Source organism: Scomber scombrus, chromosome 14, assembly GCF_963691925.1.
Source record: "Scomber scombrus chromosome 14, fScoSco1.1, whole genome shotgun sequence".
Classification (NCBI taxonomy): domain Eukaryota; kingdom Metazoa; phylum Chordata; class Actinopteri; order Scombriformes; family Scombridae; genus Scomber; species Scomber scombrus.
The window spans coordinates 19,885,821-19,906,471 of record NC_084983.1 but is presented as its reverse complement, the minus strand read 5'-3'; the positions used below and the strand labels follow the sequence as shown (position 1 = coordinate 19,906,471).

General features: G+C 40.8%; 3 protein-coding genes across 5 annotated transcripts; 2 read left to right on the top strand and 1 right to left on the bottom strand.

The window, feature by feature from the left end:
* Positions 1-481: 481 nt before the first annotated feature.
* On the top strand, positions 482-897 carry LOC133994387 (histone H3). Its single transcript, XM_062433635.1, has one exon. The coding sequence runs from the start codon at positions 487-489 to the stop codon at positions 895-897; it is 411 nt and encodes a 136-aa protein (XP_062289619.1). The 5' UTR covers positions 482-486.
* A 450-nt stretch (positions 898-1,347) lies between these two features.
* LOC133993860 (late histone H2A.L3) lies at positions 1,348-1,757 on the bottom strand. The gene has a single exon (XM_062432964.1). The coding sequence runs from the start codon at positions 1,755-1,757 to the stop codon at positions 1,374-1,376; it is 384 nt and encodes a 127-aa protein (XP_062288948.1). The 3' UTR covers positions 1,348-1,373.
* Positions 1,758-9,724: 7,967 nt separating this feature from the next.
* Positions 9,725-19,607, top strand: LOC133994611 (putative monooxygenase p33MONOX). Of its 3 annotated transcripts, none has more exons than XM_062433946.1 (9): positions 9,725-9,854; positions 11,739-11,878; positions 12,055-12,121; positions 13,799-13,974; positions 14,091-14,205; positions 14,648-14,775; positions 15,772-15,866; positions 16,041-16,228; positions 19,393-19,607. In XM_062433946.1, the coding sequence occupies exons 3-9, from the start codon at positions 12,097-12,099 to the stop codon at positions 19,605-19,607; spliced, it is 942 nt and encodes a 313-aa protein (XP_062289930.1). In that variant the 5' UTR covers positions 9,725-9,854; positions 11,739-11,878; positions 12,055-12,096. The 3 variants fall into 3 exon arrangements, with proteins under 3 accessions (XP_062289930.1, XP_062289929.1, XP_062289928.1); XM_062433945.1 differs by having other exon boundaries at positions 15,763-15,866; positions 19,396-19,607; XM_062433944.1 differs by having other exon boundaries at positions 15,763-15,866.
* Positions 19,608-20,651: the final 1,044 nt, after the last annotated feature.

Sequence of the window (20,651 nt, the reverse complement as noted above, 5' to 3'; positions counted from 1 at the left end):
GCAGTTGATATTGGGTTATCAGGCGAAAGCTCATGCGGTCAATGCCCCCACTATGCGACCACAATTTATGAGCACTTAACACGCAAGTTCACAAACCAAAAAATACTTGTGCAGTTTTGTAAGTCTGATTTTTCTGATGCATGCATGTGTGCATATACTTTTGTTATTGGATGGATAGATAGATAGAATGATAGATAGAATAATAGATAGATAGATAGATTAGATATCTATCTATAATAGATAAGTTTCATTCAGATAAAATAATGTTCTTTGTTTTTCTCTCTTCCGGAGCTGGCAGTCAGCTGATGAGGAGGCAGGGTTTAGTTTGAATTTATTATCCAATAGCAAGATGAGCTGCAGCGCGCGCTCCTCCTGGCCTGGACCAATGAGCGGCGTCGTGACTCGGCAGATCCTTTATAACGCTGCAGCTCATCGCAGAGCGGTCTCCTTTGCTATTCTTTTGAAACAGAAGGTTGATTGAGAAAAATGGCAAGAACCAAGCAGACCGCACGTAAGTCCACCGGAGGCAAAGCCCCCAGGAAGCAGCTTGCCACCAAGGCTGCCCGTAAGAGCGCCCCGGCCACCGGCGGAGTGAAGAAGCCCCATCGTTACAGGCCCGGTACCGTGGCTCTCAGAGAGATCCGTCGTTACCAGAAATCCACCGAGCTGCTGATCCGCAAGCTGCCCTTCCAGCGCCTGGTCAGGGAGATCGCTCAGGACTTCAAGACCGATCTGCGCTTCCAGAGCTCAGCTGTCATGGCTCTGCAGGAGGCTAGCGAGGCTTACCTGGTCGGCCTGTTCGAGGACACCAACCTGTGCGCCATCCACGCCAAGAGGGTCACCATCATGCCCAAAGACATCCAGCTGGCCCGCCGCATCCGTGGAGAGAGAGCTTAAACTGTCTGCTACTCTAAAAACACAACAAAGGCTCTTTTAAGAGCCACCGACTCTCAGTAAAAAGCAATATGTCCCTTTACTACATTTACTTTTTTTTAACAAGCACAATTATAATTGTTATGAAGGCCTTAACATTTGTATATAGACTAAAGGTGTACATATTGTTGAATTCAATAATGCTTGTAGAGCTCTTGTTTCTTCAACACGTGACAAACAAGTGATATTTAAATCATACGAGTACAATTAATATTGTATACACATTTGCACAAGAGACTGGTTGAAAGACCAGATGTCATTGAGGTATTATGTGGACACTAAACGAATATCTCAGCAAATTATAAGAAAGGGTAACTGATTAATCATGAGCATTATTTACAGTACATGTACTACTGTCAGAAATGAGGATGTGAGCTGTTTATGAGTAGTGGGTGGCTCTTAAAAGAGCCGTTGTGTTGTTGAAGACCCGGGCCTCAAATTTACTTCTTGGCGGGTTTCTCGGTCTTCTTGGGCAGCAGCACAGCCTGGATGTTGGGCAGCACACCACCCTGAGCGATGGTCACTCCACCCAGCAGCTTGTTGAGCTCCTCGTCGTTGCGGACAGCCAGCTGCAAGTGACGGGGGATGATCCTGGTCTTCTTGTTGTCTCTGGCAGCGTTTCCAGCCAACTCCAGGATCTCAGCGGTCAGGTACTCCAGCACAGCCGCCAGATAGACGGGGGCACCGGCACCGACACGCTGGGCGTAGTTGCCCTTCCTCAGATGCCTGTGGACACGACCGACGGGGAACTGGAGCCCGGCTCTGGAGGAGCGGGTCTTTGCCTTCGCTCTTGCCTTACCAGCGCCTTTACCACGTCCAGACATGTTTATTTTTTATTTAGTAGTTAAAAGAGAATAACCTTTACACTGTAAGACCTGTCTTTATATGGCAGTCAGCGCTCGCTCATTGGTCAGTGTGAGCGGTAACTACGATGCCCCAATCACAGAAGAGCTCGTGTCTGTTTCCGGTTTCTACTACAAGGCTTCCGCTTTGAAAGGGGTTTTCATAATAAAACGTGATATTTCATTGTAATGCTTTCAACCTTTAAAAAAAAAAAAAAAACGTTACAAGTGATGAAGTAAATCACACGTAGCCTACACATACCATGATATAATGTATTGAAAAAATATATAATTTGATAAGAAATATCTTTTTTTTTTTTTAAACAGGATGGTTAAGAACAAAGTCTGAAGGCAAAGCAGTATAGCACAGACAGCGACTACAGCTGATTTCAGTCCAACCTAGAGGTCGATCCTTCCCAGAGACTGATTGTGGTCTCACAGTAGGTTTCTGAGGTTTCGGCTGATCAGCAGCTGCTGTAAAAGACAGAAAAATATTAATAATTTCACTTTTATTCCAGAAATTCTGTTATCCCAACATTCAACTCTCCTCCTTATGACACTTCACACTGCATTAAAAAGGCTTTTTTTGAGTTTTACTGAATCATCTTACCACTGACATGGAGGAGGCATCTGTCAGAGTTCAAACCATGATCTGTGTACACTTCACACACATACAAACCAGTCTTCAGTCCTGAGTTTGGACATATGAAGTCTGATTTGTCCTTCTCTGAGGGCATCTTTGTCCCACTGAACTTGTCCTGCAAACTGTTCATCTTGAGACTCTGGGACCTCAACATCCTCATGTACATGATACAGTACTGGGTCACTGTGATCAATGAACAGATGACAGATAAGTGAGGTGGAGGAGCTGCCAGGGTTGGTTGTAAACATCCATCCCAGTGCAATGTTGTAGTTCTCCTCTCCCTAATAGGAGGTCTGTGTCACTTTCACTACAAATGGAAGGAGAGGACCAGACAAACTGAGAACTGAGGCTGCTAAACTAAATAGTTCAAAAATGAACACTTTCCTTAATTTCAATACAGCATTTTTACAACCTTTATTAAGTTCTGTGAATGTTTTCACTCACAGATTAAAGATGAAGGTTATAAAATCTGTCAGTGATACTGAAAATGTATTTGATTATTTATTATTATTATTATTTTTCATTACAGCAAAGATGTAAACTAACCAGAGACACATGAGGTCAGGCTGATGAGCAAAAGGATCTTGCAGATCATATTCACCCTGTGAGAGTAAACAGAGAAGAGGAGTTATGAATACAAGAGGTCAAAGTTCAGTCATCACAGGTGTGAGAGGGAAAATCTACAGTATCAAACCTGAATTCTCATGCCAGAAACAATGTAAATTACAACCACAGACACATTACATAAATATATAGTTTTTCTCTGAATAAATTTAACACTAAAAAAATCTTCAGTGTGTCAAGTGCAGTGTATTTTGTCACAAGATGGCGCCAAAAGACGTTTCAACAGTGAACGTTTGTCACAGCAGCTACACATTAAAGTGAAACTAACAAACATCTAAAAATATGCAGACTACACCCAACATGACGAGGCGTCACACTTCCTGCACAAGAAATTCAAATGTTTGATACAATAGATCATGTCACAGTCATGCTCTCCTGAACTTGAGACTCTTACTATCAGGTGCAGGCCATTTTATATCCCCAGGGAATTTGCATCTTTCATTCTGACTGCTGTTTACATCCATCCTCAAACTGGGGCAACAGCTGCCTCTCAGCAGCTCTCTGCTCATATCACAGAGATTGAGAACACACATCCAGACTCTTTAGTTCTGGTGTTGGGCAACTTCAACCATGTTAACTTGAGGAAAGTACTGCCTATGTATAAAGAACAGATCTGGGCAGCAACCAGGGGTGACAAAACACTCGACTAGTGTTACTCTGTCATTCCGCGGGCCTTTCACACTGTACTGAGAGCGCCCCTGGGCGATTCCAACCACAAAAACAGTTTTTCTCATCCCCAAGTACCGGCAAAGATTGAGCTATTAAACCCTACAGGAGGACTGTCAGGCAATGGTCCCCCCAAGCTATGGATATGCTGAGTGACTGTTTTGCATTGACTGACTGGTCTGCTCTGAGGGAACCTAACAAGGACTTGAACACAGTGGCGCAAAAAGTGGGTATGCACTATATGCGGCGCATAGGGGCGCCACAATTGAGGGGGCGCCAAAGCGATGGGGGGAAATTATTTCGAGTCGACATTTTCTGTATATAACAGCGTTTGTGCATGTGTAGTAAATGATATAATCAATAACAGAGGCACGTCACTGATTAGGCGCCCCTCCGCTAATCGCCTCCCCTCCGTTCACCTCTCCACACTACAGGCGCTCCGGTGCGCGCCCCCCTCGAGTGTTTTCATTTGAATCGTGTTGTCATTTGATGACAGGGACCTAATAACATGGAGAGGAGGAAAATAAAGCTCTTGGGGGCACAAAACAGAAAACGGAAGAGGGAGAAAGAGAAAGATTTCGTAGGGATGAAAAAAAGCTTTTCAAAGTGGTTGAAAGACAGTAGGTAAGTTATGTCAGTGTATCAAGAGGAGGCTTGTAAATATTCAGGTTAGCTAAAGCTACTAGTAAAACGACAGGTTAATGTTGTCTTGCAACTGTGTACTGATCAGTATTTACAATATAATAGATCATGACAAGAAAAATAAAGGAACTTGTTTGTGGTTATTTTGTTGTTCAGACAGTTATCCTTTCTTTTTAACTAGATGGTGAATCATAAAACATAAATTATAGAACTTATAAGTGAAGGGAGTGATACACTTGAGTTTAATGTCTTCACTCGGATATAAATCAGATACATTGCTGTTGCGATGTATCTGATAAGTCTGATCAGATGCAGCGTCCAATCAGTAACTGATATCCAATCAGGATATCATTTAAAATTAATATTTCATGTTTTTTATAAGTGGTTTGACTGCTGTATTTTTGAAACCTCCTTAACACAAAGTTCATGTTATTCAGGTGTGAGGATGGAGAGAAAGAATCAGGACACACAGGGGAAGGCGACAGGTTGGTCTAATATTAGGTGGAAGTGTAGGGACAGCCACTTGATACCAAGTGATTCATTTCTAAATATTATTTATATTGAAAAATTGCATTAGCAAGATGTGTAATTTATTCAAAGCTATTAAATAATGCTTGTTTGACAATATTACTTAGTGGAGAAGAACACAGGCAAGGGGTGAAGGAGACAGACATGAGGTCGGTGATGACATCTGCTATAGAAAAGACCAGTGATGACATCAGGTACACTCACAGAAATCATTCATAAGATTTATGTATTTCAATTGCATATAAAATTTCCATCCATTTGAATTACTTAGATTTAACATAAACAGGCCAATAAACTTTATGTGCTACATATTTGTCAGTCAAATGTAAATGAAACAATTAAGAATGAGATGTATGTAATAATACTAATAAATCCAATCATAATGTGATGTCGTCTTAATCCTTAAAGGGTCATTGGAAAAAAATGCAATGTATCTGCATACCCCTCAGAAAGTAGGTAGTTGCGCACCTGCTTGAACACCTTTACTGATGTGATCACATCATATATTAAATTTGCTGAAGATGTGTGTGTACCATCTAAGACAGTATTGGTTTACAGTAACAACAAACCATGGTTCAGTAGAGACATTAAGGAATGTTAGTTACGTATTGTAACTCCAGATTCTATGAGTATAGGCGCAGCCCTCGCTGTTGGGTTTATCCAACCCGTGACGAATCATTTTCTTGGGAACTAGAAAGTAACGGGAGTAAAAAAAAACGGTTTTCCTCTCCGCGGGGAACTTTGGAGATTGCATTTTTCGCCAGAAGTTCCTGCAACTCTGACTGGAGAGCTAAACGCTGGTCCTGCAATGACAGGACCGTCTCCACAATCCCGTTGAAACGTGGAGGCGGAGAGGCAAATTGCAGGGTGTCATCCAGCGGTCCATCACGCAAACGCGCTGCCACACCGAGGAGCGCTCGGTGAGCGGGCGTACATTTTCCTGCTGTGCTGTCGTTGTTACGGAAACGAGCTGCGACACAGCCCTCGCCGCCGTCACCCGGGGCGGGGAAACCCCAGTAGTGACCCATGGCATGGGGGCTGCCGACGAAAGGGCCGACAAAGAATCCCCGAGAGCTGCGTTGCAGCAGGGGATTGACCTGAAGCCACGCTAGCATTAACAGCAGTGACTCTGTCAGCGCTCCCACTCTCTGATGAGAGGAAGGAGCCGCTATTCACAGGCAGGAGTATTTGTGTGTTGTCCACACGAGGCACACGTGCGGCTCTCGTGGGCTCAGTGTCACACAGGTTGCCATTAGAAGCACGTGTTGGGGGAAAACTCTGTTTGACAAACAGAGGATGTGTATTGCTTTAAAACATCAAGGCCGAGCTGTCTGCTAACCGGCAGGTTAGGGAGAGCTGGCTCGCATTGTGTGGGGAACATGTGAGTAACTACAGCTGCATCAGCAGGGACAGGTGTAGGTTGTTTGTGCGGTAGGATATTGCTCGTTAAGATAAGATGTTTTTGTTTTATTTCAAAACAGTCTGCCCTGTTAACATCAACATTAGCCGCAGTAGCGGCATTATAGGCAACATTAACACACATGTCACCCCCAACAAGTCAGCTTCTCCTGCTCTGCTTCTTCGGAGGCTCAGAGGGAGGGTTGGCCTAGCCGTAGCCCGAGCGGCCGACCTTCGGGCCTTTCCGTGGAGCCTGCCGACCAGCCGAGGAGGGTGGGAAGGAAGGCCGGCCCGGTGTGAAGGAGGAGACCGGTGAATGAGGCTGCCGTACTGGCACGTCCGACCCCAAAAAATGTTGTGAGGTTCTCTTCTAACTGAGGTACAGCGGGGAAACCTCGGTCGCTGAAACTAGCAACTTTGGTGATGGGTACATATGTTGAAACAGGTGCCTTCAGGGCCTTCGGATCCGCCGCAGCGCCCTCTTGGTACTTCCGGATGGACGGGAAGCGGGGCCATACAGCATCTCGGCTGAGTGAGGGGAAAAACGGCACACATTTCATCCGACGGGGCGGCTGAATGATATCCGGCAGCTCCTTGACCAGCCCGCTGATCGACGGCAGGTCGATGGTGGGAAGGGAACCTGGGATCCCCATCCCAGGTTCCCCCGGGATGGCACATCCTCCCTCAGCGTGCTCCAACTCTTCCGACTTGAAGACGCAGCCATCCGAGCAGGACGGACACGGACAACTCAATGTTGGTAAAACCAAGGAAATGGTCGTGGACTTCCGTACTAAAAATGAGGACCACCCACCCTTGACTATCAACAACATAGAAGTGCAGCGGGTATACAAGTTTAAAGTTTCTTGGAGTGACCATCATGTCCACCTTTAAATGGAAGGACAATACCTGTATGATTCTAAAGAAAGCTCACCAGAGACTATTCTTTTTGAAAAAGAGTTGGGTGTCTAGCAAAGGATTGCTAGTTTTACCGGGCAGCTGTGGAGAGTATCCTCACCTATGCTGTAACTGTCTGGTTTGGAAATGTGACTGTAGAGGAGGAGAACAGCTGAACAAGGTGGTGCACACCGCATCAAAAATCACTGGGTTGGAGGTTCCATTGCTCTCAGAAATCTATATGGCCAGGTTGCAGAAAAGAGGCCTTAAGATTTTAAGGGACCCCTCCCACCCAGCTAACTGCCTACTGAACTTTCTCCCCTCTCATAAAAGACTAAGAAGTAGGGATGTCTGATATTATCGGCCGAAAAATTTAATATCGGGAAGTATCGGTATCGGGTTTTTATAACCGATATTGTTCTGTAGGCTTCAGCATTTCCGAGCCTGCATGAACGCAGCATGGGACATTTACCGGCGCGCTTGATGACGTATAACAACAACAACACACTAGACTCGTGGATCGCTATGCTAACCGTGGCTAACAAGTTCATAGCGTCCACCGCCATGTACACGAACACACAAACAGAAACGAGGTTTACCTCCTCGTTGTCATTTTCTCTGTTATGCTTTCGGCGAGTCGCCTCTGTGACGTCACCGTTAGAGTCCGGTGGGTCCTATCTGGGTCCTACTCTGCTGGAGACACAACAGCTGAGAAGACCGAGTGAGAGGACGTTCCTAAAAAAGTCCCGCCTCCAGAAACGGGCCTTATGTCTGTGGTTTGGAACTATTTCCAAGTGTTCCCTACAGATAGTAAATTTGTAATTTGCAATTACTGCAAAGCAGCATAATAAATATGGCAGTGCCATATTGGCACTTTTTTCCATAACTTAAATTGAAGTTGTTTTATTATTTTGCACAGACAGTGTTTACATTTAGAAAGCCATGTTGCATTTATGTATGCATCCAGTGGGGCATCACAATAAAATTAGGCATCATGTGTTAATTCAACAGTAGGAGATATGTTATGTTGTTACCTAACAGTTTTGGTGTAAAAAGCCTGCATATATCGGTATTGGGTGATATCGGTATCGGAAATTAAGAGTTGGGGAATATCGGAATATCGGATATCGGCAGAAAAGTCAATATCGAGCATCCCTACTAAGAAGCATAAAAGCAAGAACAAGAAGATTTAAGAACAGCAGGTACTCCCAAGCTGTACGACTTTTTAATAGCCAATAGTTTTATGAATGATTTGAATTATGTATTGTTTATCGCATTGTGCACTTGAACACGCATTATGCACTTTATTCATCTGCTGCTCTCCCTCAGCAGGTGCCTTACTGTTTATCTTCTATTTATTTTACTCTTACTTGGATTTTATTTATCTTATTTATGCACTTGTTTTATCTTGGAATACTCAGAGTGAATGTTGATGTATTTGTGAGACCCACCGAAACCAATTCCAATCGACTATGTCCACATGGCAATGGAGTATTGAATCTTGAATCAATAAAATATAACTTTGAGCATTTTAATAATGGTTCATGTCTCTATATGCCAACAACGAAGACATATCCTTTATGTGGGTGAACAGAGTAGGTTATCCTCAGGTTTGTGTGTATCAGAGAATGATACACCAGTAATAAGATCAACTTCTGAATGAAGTGCTAAAATCAGATCAAATGTCTAAGATCTTTTCTGAGTCTTGCTCACATCTTCAATGTCAACCCTGAAGTAAATCCTCTCACTAAACAGTTGTGTTTTCTGCATGTGCACACCTACTTCCCTTCTTAAAATATGCATAGTTGAAATCTAATAAACAGGTCTGTTGTGGTGGGATTGTTTGCACTTTTATAACAGGGCAAATATTAACTGCATCTGGATGTTAGAATATAATGCATAACATACTAATACATTAAACTGCTTAATGGGGACAGTAAATGTATATCAAACAAAATAATTAGAATGCAACTTCAGAGAACGTTTCTATGTAGTGATAGTGAACTGAAGGTGGAAACTAACCATAGACAGAAAGTCAGAGTCGAGGCAAGATCCTTCTGCTCATCAGCCTGACATCCTGTGTCTCTGGTTAGTTTACAACTTTGTTGTAATATCCATAAATATAAATATAAAATGCATTGTCAGCCTCACTGCGGACATTGACATTAACAAAATGTGTTATTGTAGTTAGGGATCGTGTTCTTTATTCAGGCGTTGCTTTTTTTTTTGTATCATGCATCAACTTTTCTATACTGCAGATTCTTTGGTCTCTTTAGTTTTGCAGCCTCAGTTCACAGCGTGTCTGGTCCTCTTTTTACACTCCCTGTCCCTTCAACAGGAGCATTTGTAGCGAAAGTGACACAGACCCTCCTATCCACTTTATTGTGGTAGAACTTTACTCATGATATGTCTTTTTTTATTATTTCATACTTGGTTTAGCAATATAAACATTGGTTTCCCATGACAATAAAGCCCCTTTATACTTAACGGAAAGGCGTACCATACTCTCGCGATATGTATCGAGATCAGGCCACGTAACGTATCATAGAGGAAGGAAGCTTGTTTTATTTATCGGGCACAATAATGGCTGCTACTCAACGACTCTGTCATTTTTTGCTCCATCCACTCGACATTGGAGGGTCACGGATGTTTCTATCGTCCCTTTGAAGCCGCCATTACCGCCGGTGAGATAAAATAAATCAGACTAAACGGTGTTCGTCGCCAGCTGATCAGCATCTTCTTGTCCTTCAGCCGCGACAGGTTCCGCTATTTATCGCCCTCGGGCTGCTGCCACCAAACTCCGCTTAAAAAATGGTTTAATTTAACATCGTAACGCTTCTCTGTTTATATCTGTAAATGTGAAACGCGACTTCTGCCATTTAAAAAAATGTATAGCAGCCATTCGTCAATTCGGGATGAGTTCAATACACCAAGCAGCTCCTTTTTTAGTGAAACAACACATTTAAAAAAAAAAACTGTCTCCTCTGTGATTCACCCATTGTCGAAACGCTAATTAGTTGCTCAGTTTTGGCCACAATTCCCCACCCTATTTCATGATGTCTTTCCCATATTATATAAATGCAGATGTCAATTTAGTCATTATTCTTACTCAAACACTTGCCAGTTGAGCAGTTTTTGAGATCCATGTCCCCACTAGTCACTCAGATCTCTTCCTCTTTATACAAAATCAGGATTAACTGGGCCTGCACAGCATATCTACACATGCCGCAGAGCATGACCGGATGTTAATTGCTTAATTGTACCATGCAGTGCACCTGTGTGGAAGTATTTGTTTTATGTTTATCCATTCGTTTATGCACGTTTTTCCTTTCAATGTGTCACCTGTCTGTATTTTACTACTCTACGTGTGTATATGTGTGTGTTTAATGAATCTGGGTGTCCTCACAAGTATAGACCTATTTCTAGACGTACATTGAAACTGTGAAATTCTGCTTGCTCCAATCTTTTGCATCTCTTGCTCCCACAAGACCAAATGAAAGCATTTATTTAGCGGTAGGCGCCTGTGGGTTGTCAGTGATGCAGCGCTCCTGCTGCTGTAACAGAGGTTATGTAATCCAGTTTCTCTGCCATCATCCTTTTGAATAATCCTGCAGTCATCTGCTGGTTATAACAGAGGATGAGCGGTGTTTGTTGCACATGTCCATTAGATGTTTTTATCTCTTTCTTGTGCATCTTGTTCCCTTCTCACATCTCACTATAGCCGAATGCTTTCTTTACAGTATGTTAATTTGTAGAAATTACCTAAAGATGAAACTTCTTTTTAAACCCTGCCAGTTCAGTATTACCAATGCATACAACTACAAGTACTGTTTAAACTAGGGCTGCAACTAACATTTACTGTAATTATAGGATAATCCGCTGATTATTTTCTCAATTTAATTGTTTGCTTCATTAAATGTCAGAAAATAGAGGGGGAAATCAGTTTACAGTCACATAAAACGAAAAATAAACAGTAAAATCTCACAACTTAGAAGCAGGAATGAGGGAATTTGTTGACCCTTTATTTAAAACATGACAATTTATATCAAATGTGTCTCTTCTGATGGAATAATGGAGTCATATAAACATGCCATGTTAAGTTTGACTATTTCATCCAAATTTGGCAAAGCTCATTGTTTCAAGTGAGTTTGACTGAAAGCACAAGTGGATAAAGGCTCAAAGTTTCTTGTACAGTCTGAAAAAAAGTGTATTTACTTCTTACAGATTAAATTTAACTGTTATTTCTCTCAAGTCCTCTACAGTTACAATTTAATTTAGCTAAACTTGCCAAACATGTATTATTTTTTTAATATTATAGTTTACATAATATATTTGTGAAATTAAGTTTTAAAAGACAAAAAGTCAAAAGGAAAAGTGAAGCCATCTCTTCTCTGAAGCAAGTAAGCCAGGTCTCTTCTTTATTTTACATTATTTAGTTTTAGATGATCTCGTTTACATTGGTCTCAAATTGTGTAAAAATGTTATAAAAGAAGTTTGATTGACTGATACATATTAAATGGATGATATTGTCTCACTGCTCCTCTTTTTGACTTCTGTTGTCTCCTCAGTTGCTTCCCTGGCCTGGCTGCTTACCCATAATGCATTGCCAGAGGGTTTTGTGTGTCTCAGACAGACCAATGTAACCGTCGCTGCTGCCGCTGCCGCTTCACCACAGCCACTCCACTCTCCACAGCAACACAGCAGAAAGGTATGAGCCCGTTCCCTACCTGTCTCATATGACTGTGTCTCTTTCACATCGCTGCTGTAATATGAGGCGGGAAGAGAACAGGGTCGTAGACTTTGTTTCATTATATTGTTACCTGTTAATTACCTCTGTATGCATATAATAATGCAGACTTCTTTCTCTTGTCTGTTTTTGGCCAGGTCCTTTCCTGGTTGATCTTTTTTCATTATCTTGCTGAAATCATGTCTGGCCCAGGCGACTTACCAGGTGAGCATTTCCTATTGTGTTGCACTTTTGGTCTGTGGCTGTCTTCCACTGCGGTTCCAGTGAGGATGAATCTTACTTGCCATAGCACACAACAATATTTTATTTAAAACAGCATAGGCTTGCAACTAATGATTATTTTTTATTATCAATCTTTTTTTTTTCTTTTTTTTTTTTGATAAAGCATTTCGTTGATTGAGCCATAACATGTCAAAAAAGGGGGGGAAATGTCAATCACTGTTGTCTAAAACCCAACATGACGTCCTTGGATGTCTTCCTTGGTCCCAATGAAAATTTAATATTTGGCAATTAACTGATTAATTGACTAATTGTTGCAGATCTACAACAGGTCTTTTACGGTTTTAATCTGACAGTGTCTGCATACACAAAGCCAATCTATGACCTTTTGGTTAATTACGAATGATGTTTGTTGAATGAGGTTGTGAACAGTCATGTGTGAGTGTAATGTTCAGGCGTCCACATACTTTTGGCCAAGTAGTGTGTGATCTGAAGGCTGAATTTTCAAAATGACACTCTGTTTCTGATAAATTATTCCAATTGTTTTTTTTTTGTTTTTTTGTTGTTTTTTTAACTTTGCCCCCATAACTCTGCACCAACGCTTTCATTAAGTAACCTTGGCAGACGGTGAAAACTCACTTGCCTCACACATATAACAGCGGATTACACAGATTGTTTTGTCTCCAACGCGGGACACATCTGCAAATTTCACACAGCGAGTCACACAGAACCACACATGGATAATGAATACCTATTTATAGTTATAACTTCAACCTGAACTGATCAAGAACAAAAAGATTAGTCTTGTGTTTGTTGGAATGCAGCATGAAATTAGCGCTGTGGGCATCAGCAGCCATTTTATAACAGTCATCGAATATACTTCAATAATAAACCTACTAATGCAGCATGTTCCAAGTCTCAGATATGCTAAGTAAACAGTTTCTGCTCTTCAGGTTTGTTTTTTCCTCAGTTGTAGTTTATTACATGTGTTGTAATATCCCTATTTTAATCTTATCCTGGTTTGGGTGATATATAAACATAATTAATATCTCATATACAATATTTTTTACATCATCCAGGTTTCTAATATGATGATGTTTTAATACACAAACACAGAAATGAGATACATACAAAACACAGAAAAAACACTCAGAAAAAACTATCATATTAGTGTGCATGTCAACATACTTGATAACTAATTTGACATCATGGATGATGTGTTACAGGTCAAGCAGTTAATGAGTGTCGACCACAGTTTGTAAATGGTAATCCATTGCAACAATCTGGCACTTTCATAAGAGAACAGTTAATTTATTTCTTTAGGACCCACCTTAAACACACATTGATACTTTTTTTTATATAGTTCCAGTATAACAATGGAGCTCTATTGCAAAGACATATTAGGCAGACCCAGACTTCTTGTTAGTAGGATTTATTTATTAATTGTTTGGTCTGGTTTCTTGCAAATGTAAAAACTTAAAAACTTGTGTACTGTATTTTTCCCCCACCTAATTACTGGAAAAAAGGCTCATCAAAAATGTATCATTCTGCTCCATCTACTTCATTTAAAACTCTATAATATATGAATATTAGGAAACAAAATGAGGAGAAAGCTGTTGTTTAAGCCTGTGTTGTTGTTGTTGCTGTTGTTTGTGTGCACAGCCATTGAAGGTTCTGGGATGGGCGGCATGAGGCTCCCCATCGGAATGACCCGACGAGCCCTCAGCTACGACGATAACCTGGAGGCCCCCATGTCCACGCCACCCCATGACATCAACATCAATAACCTGTGGAGACGACCAATCGTACCGGAAAGGAAGTTCACACACCTGGCTGAGGTGAGAAACCGCACACAGGTGCTTTATCGCACAATGCAACTGTCCTGTCTGCCTGTTTTGTCTTCAAGAGGAGGGGTGTAGTTTATATTAACGTTGATAATGTTTTTTCCCACCAGGAGGATGAGAGTGGTGCAGTGACTCAGTCTACAGTGCCAGACAATGCCCCCTCCAGGTCACCAGGTGTAGTGAAAGCCAAGGCCTCCTCCATCATCATAAATTCACTCATCACAAGTAAGTATCCCACAATGATAATAATAATCTTCTATTTAGGATGAATTTACCCGATAAGACATGGAGAAAATATACCACTTAGGACTTGTGTAATGTTACAGCAACGTATCCAAAGATACGTTTGAAGCAGCAAACACTCCTGTAGATGTTAAAGTTGGCTTTAAAATATCTGTTGTTTCTTTGTCCTGCTAGCAACATGTAAAGTGTGACCTGTAAAGAATGACTAAGTAGCCATTTTCAATTTATTAATGTATTAGTTTACTGAGCAGGGACAGTGTACATTAATGAAAGAATTGCTTTAATAACATCATAGTTGGCCAAAAGGATGTGGATTTGTCTTTGTTTCTAACATGTTAAGATTACAGAGGATGATGCATAAAAAGCAGGATAGTCATTTTAAACATTTGATTTAAAGCTTTTGTCTCTGTCTTGCATTTTTCAGAGCAGACTCATGATAGTATGTACAAGTTTGAGCAGAAGGTGGGGTTAACCGATGCCAGCTACACTCCCCACAAAGGCCTGACCGCTGAGGAGACACGAAACCTCCACCGCATGCCCGACTCCTTCCAGGTTCAGCTACACACTGGTCGATAAAACATGACCCAGGAGACTTATCAGATACCAGAACACTGCACAGCGGGTTACAATACTGTGAAAGCAAGATTTCCCTTTGTCATGGCAGCAATTATTTGCTATTTCATCTCAACTATCACCATATGGAGTAGAAATCTAACTCCCATTTAGGGCTGCAACTAATAATTATTTTCATTAATGATGAATCAGTCTATTATATTCTTGATTAATAAATTAGTTGTTTGGTCTATTAAATGTCTTAAATGTCTTGTTTTGTCCCGACCAACATCGAATCGACGACCCAAAGAAATCCAGTTTACTATCAGAGGATTAAAGAAACCAGAAAGAATTCAAATTTTAGAAGATAGAATATTTTTCTTAAAAAGGACTCAAAAACAGATCAGATAAGCAATTAATTGACTAATTGTTGCAGCTTAACATCAACATAGCCTTAGTTTTAAAAATGTGAGCCCCATATTTGAGAAGAGGACTGTTTATTATGGCAAGCACTATGATTAGAAAAACCCACTATCAGATGTTATCCTTTGGATTAGGCCTGCTGACATCTGACATTTATTTTCTCGATCAGTCGTTTAGTCTACAAACATTCAGAAGCCCAAACACAGTCCAAAACCTTAAAATATAAAATTCGCTTCCATATATGACGAAGGAAAAAAGCAAATCTTCTCATATGGAAAGCTGGAATCAGAAAATAGTTGGCATTTTAGCTTGAAAATGACTAAAACAGTTGCTCAATTATCAAAGCAGTCCGGTTGATCAACTAATTGATGTTAGTAATAGTAAAATAAATATATATAATAAATATAATATCCAATAAATACCATATTGCATTATGCTAAAATGTGCAGTTGTTTTGGTCCATAAAAGTAAAAAGTGCCTCCACCTTTGACATCTTTGATTTTTGATTGTCTTTTTTGAGGCAACACTGAATCATGTGAGACTTTTTTTCCTCTTGCTTTTCAGAAAATGCAGATCCAGAGCATGGAGGCCAGAGAAGAGCGGCAGAATTCCTCCGCCCAGTCCACCCCATCCAACACACCACACAGCTCCCCAAAACAAAAGCGCAGGTATGAACTTACACATACACACACACACACATACACACACACACACACACACACTGTCTTTTCAATATCCCATGGTCTAAATTCAGATTGAGCCAGTCTACCCTACCAAAACACCAACTATATCGTAACGTATCATTTGTTTGTTGTTTACACACTATTTGGATGTTTGTGAAGGAGCTGGTTCAACAGTACGAATTCAGACGTCAGCATGAGTTCCTCCAACAGCAGTGTGGACATGGGAGGAGGAGACATGGCAGCAGCAGGAGGAGTTGGAGGTGTGGTGGAACGGTGGGGTGTGTTTGGGCCGCGCCCGTTTGTCCAGAAGTCCACCTCTGACCTGGGATCCGACACTACGGCTGGAGGTAAACAGCAGCGCCTCAGTGGTCGTGTTAGACTTTGTCATTTTGACCGACAGGGTCTTAAAAACTCTATTGTCTATTATTATCCGTCATTCTTTAATTTTTTTTAAATATTTGGCACAGCTGCAACCCTTTTTGACCCGTAGTGGTTCCAGACTCGCTCTAAAGCATCCAGTCTGTAACTCTTCAACACACTGTCAGCACCTGCATAGTGAGATGTGTTAAGTCCATTGTTGAGGTCAGAAATGATGTCCATTATAACTTCCCATCATGTAAAACCTCACTTAATGCCATCTCCACCAGACCTGGAGCATCAATCAAGTCATCTCTGGACACACATTATCAGTTGTTGCTTGCATCTTCCGTGACAACAGTCCCTCTTTTTTCCACCTCATTTATCAACAACGTCATAATTATTGGGCTTTCTAAAGAAACTTTGGACATTCAGCTGCTGTGACATTTTGCTATTGTTTGTAGCGATAGCTAAATCCACCTAAAATAACAGATTATGCATGTGAAACTAAAGACAAGAAAAGATAATAGCTAATTAATAATTCGCCACTAACTGGACTGGGGAGTGAATATCTTTAAGTCACGGTTTATCACCCTCAATAACCTGTCAAAAAATAATGGACGGCCTTCAGGCTTCTCCATTGTTTAAAAAATTCTCTCGATTACGGAGAATATTTTACTAACATGACCTCTGTCGCCTCACTATGAGGCACTAAAGCCCGACAAAAAGTGTAAAAGTGAAAATATATTGTGTGTGAGCAAAGCTACTGAAAGGTGCCCCACTTCTTGTGAGTAAAGATCCAAGCTATTATTAGAAAGTCAAGAATTTGGTTCATTGGTTGTCAGCAGGATTTCCGTGGCCCCTTTTTCCCTCAACAAAGAGAACAAACAGGAGTGGACTAGTTTCTTTTCGTACAAGCGTCAACAGAAACTTGGTGAAAGGTGATTTTTGGGGGGTTTTGAATGACCTTCAGACTGACAGTAAACACTGAGCAACACAGCAAAAATCTCTGCCTGTTATTGGGTTTAGAAAATATAGAGGCCAAGTTTTTTGTCGTCCTGGGGATATAAAACTAATCGGACCGGTTTAAAATCAGATCTCCGGCTGCTGAGGAACTACATTTTCACAGATTCTATTCTTAGCAGATTTTCACATGTGGAATAATTCAGTCTTTTTGGAAACTATTAAAATCTTTTTTCCAGGATGACTTTAGGTAGGTAAATGTGTGGATGTTTTGAGTTGAGTAGCTGTGAATGTTGTTTCACTTAGCTTTTTATCTCTAACTGAAAAAAGTTTGGTTTTTTTTACAAACCCAACAACTGGTTCTCTTGTGCAATGTGGAAAAATTACTGTAGGTTGTCAGACTGTCTTTGAAGGTTTCTTATGGACATTTATGTTAACATGTATGAAATGATTGGTATTTCAGTGACACTTAGAATAGAGGCTGCTGCAAGAGTTCCTTACTGTAACTTGAAACTCCAAAGTACTTTAATTCAATTTAATTTTAATAATGAGAGAGAGAGAGAGAGAGAGAGAGACTCATTCAAGAGAATGAAGACGGTGTGTCATAACGTTTGATTTCATTTTAATGTAGCTTAAATGTATTTAATTTGTCGATATTCAAACCTATTAGACTATGATATTACCCAGTCATTGATGTATTTGCCATCCTTTATGTCACTAAACATTGGATAAGACACACACACCTGCGTTCACTTTAACACATTAATAGTTTCCCTCAGTGATGCACCCTCTCGTGTAAATTCATAATGGGTTACTCCTCCAGTACATCCTGTGATAAACACGTGGACAAAATATCCTCAAGTGTCCTTACTGATGGGTCACACTGTGTGTTAACTTCTCAGAACAATAAGCATTTACCAGTATGTTGAACTATTCAGTATCAAGATATACTTGATTTGTCCCGATGGACTATGCACCGTGGTTCCTCAATAAATTAACAATAAACAGCTCAGAGCAGCACAAGCATCAAGACCACATAAAAGTCACCGCACGTAGAAAAGATAAACATTAAACCAGCAGCATAAAAAGCAGGAATACAAAAGACAATGGCAGTAAACGTTGAACCTGCAGTAGGCTACAAGTCATAGTCCACACCCACATACACTCTCCGTTTGGCTCAAGATCACAAGTTTGTCTCTGAGGGCTTTATAATGTGCAAAAGCTAATCTCCTGAGATGCTTGGTTTGGAAAAGGCCGTCTACACACACACACACACACATTAATAAGGAATAAAAGGGAATAGAATCAGGAAACAGTGACGCAGGGCGGTTCCCTCTTCCAGAAAGAACAGACAGACTGGACAGGAGCAGCTGCAGCTGTATTACAATATGGAGAAACAGCTGGAGTACCCGAGTTAAAATGGTAAATAGATAAAAAGGAAAGTGTCATATCAGGTGTGTTTAAGTTAAATATTAGGCGGAGTAAATTTCTCAAAAAGCTGAAGCTAATCTCTGATATACTATTAGGGCTGGGTACCGAACTTTCATGGCACCAACCAAATTGCTTTAACTCTAGCAATGATAAAAAAAAAAAAGATTCTTGTCATTTGGTACCAAATTTCGATACAGGAGTGTAGCTGTCTGGATCGAGCTGTAGCTTCTAAACATAAACAGCAATAGCAGAGGCAGCAACAGCATCTAGAGTGGCTTCATCAGTCAGTGAACTGCTGTCACTGATGAAACTTCTGTAGGCGCTGCTGCTGCCTCCACTTGCTTTGTTTTGAGGTATCAACCTAGCTAACTTAGCAGTCACGGACAATAAACTAAAGCAAAGTGATAAAACCATTAACTGGTAAAAATGCCAAAGATCCGAGAAATAAAACCAAAGATTTGTACAGTAATGTAACTTTATTTTTGTAAAAATGGATTTTATAAAATTGGTATCGAAAAAAATATAATTCTTGAACTGGTATTGAAGTCAAGGTATCGGTACCGGTATCAAAACATTTTGAAAAATACCCAGCTCTATATTCTACAGACTAACTGGATGTAAACAGATCAACAGTGGAGGTAAAAACATAATAGATGCTATCAGAAATCTGATAAGAATAAACAACTTGCAAGCTGGTTTTGTAATTTTCTTTTTTTTTTGTCTAAATATGAGAATTAATTTCCTTTTTCTCTTTTCCCAGCAGGATTTGCGCTGCAGGCTTACCGTGGTGCCCAGAAGCCATCGCCCATGGAGGTAATGAAGACACAGACCACACGGCTGGGTGACAATCCTGCTGATCAGAAGGCGTGCCCCCCCAAAATGGAGATTCCCACAGTGGAGGGTCGGAGGCAGGGAGCACGACCACACAAGCTCAAACCCAGAGACATGAACATCCTGACGCCCTCTGGCTTCTAGAAGAACACATGACATCTGTCAAGGCTGCATACACTGAAGGTCCCACTAAATGAAAACTTGTGTGTTGTTACCATCTGTTCCTGCACTAACTGTCACACAGTCTCCTGGGATGAGAATTCAATCTGGTCATGTGATCATAGAGTCAACAGCAAATATAAATCCTACAAGTATACTTTTGCTGTTTTTGAATAATTCAGATGTATTACAACTTGGGTCTTATTTTTGTAGTTTTGTCCATCATTTATGTCAATAATAACAACATTAATAATAACATTACACTCAAGTAATTGTCATGACTGACATCTGGGATAGTGGCGACATTTCTAAAAAGACGTTTGGGACAGGTTGTGAACAGTCCTCTCAAGTTAGACAAACTTAGCTGCAAGAGAAAACAAGTTAAACATTAAGATTATTGATTGACTGTAAATGTTAATGACAATTTACTATGGATGGATTGTAGGAACTGGACACTAGACTCAAAGATAGAGCCTATACACTTGAAAGTAAATTGTTCGCCTGGTGCTTGAGCCAAAAAAAGTTTTCTAGCTTCCACGTTGTGTAGCTGACTGAATATTCGCAATAGCGTTTCCCCCTTTGGCCCTGCGCATGCATTTCCTCTTGACCTTTAGACTTTATATTGAACATCAATGTAAAGGGAAAGTTTTATACATTTGTAATACAGAGTAATAATTGACTTTGTTTGCAGTTGGATGTGCTCTGTCAACAGTTTTATAGATGTCTCTTTTATAATGGAGGTCTATGAGGGGGAAAAAAATGCTTTTTGGACCACAGTGGATATTTTTGCTGCAATACTGTGAGTGGCCACTGGGGAAAAATGTCAGAAAGGCCAAGTGGCTTCGCTGTATCCAACTCTCTTTATGAATCCAGGCCGACTATAGTTGTGTACACACAGTCTTTGTTAGCGACATTTCAAGTGAGCTCACTGTCAGTTTTACCTCCAAACAAAGTGGTTTAGATAATCGGGGTAAACTGTAGTTTGTATGGTGTTTTCTTGCCCTGTCAAGCTTTGTTGGTGTAATGTTA

Bases quoted from the DNA above. Each gene is read 5' to 3' on its own strand.
- LOC133993860 (XM_062432964.1), bottom strand. From the start codon at position 1,757: ATGTCTGGACGTGGTAAAGGCGCTGGTAAGGCAAGAGCGAAGGCAAAG.
- LOC133994611 (XM_062433944.1), top strand. From the start codon at position 12,097: ATGTCTGGCCCAGGCGACTTACCAG. The intron at 13,975-14,090 runs GTGAGAAACCGC...TTTTCCCACCAG, and splicing joins AGTTCACACACCTGGCTGAG to GAGGATGAGAGTGGTGCAGT. The intron at 14,206-14,647 runs GTAAGTATCCCA...TGCATTTTTCAG, and splicing joins CATAAATTCACTCATCACAA to AGCAGACTCATGATAGTATG.
- LOC133994387 (XM_062433635.1), top strand. From the start codon at position 487: ATGGCAAGAACCAAGCAGACCGCACGTAAGTCCACCGGAGGCAAAGCC.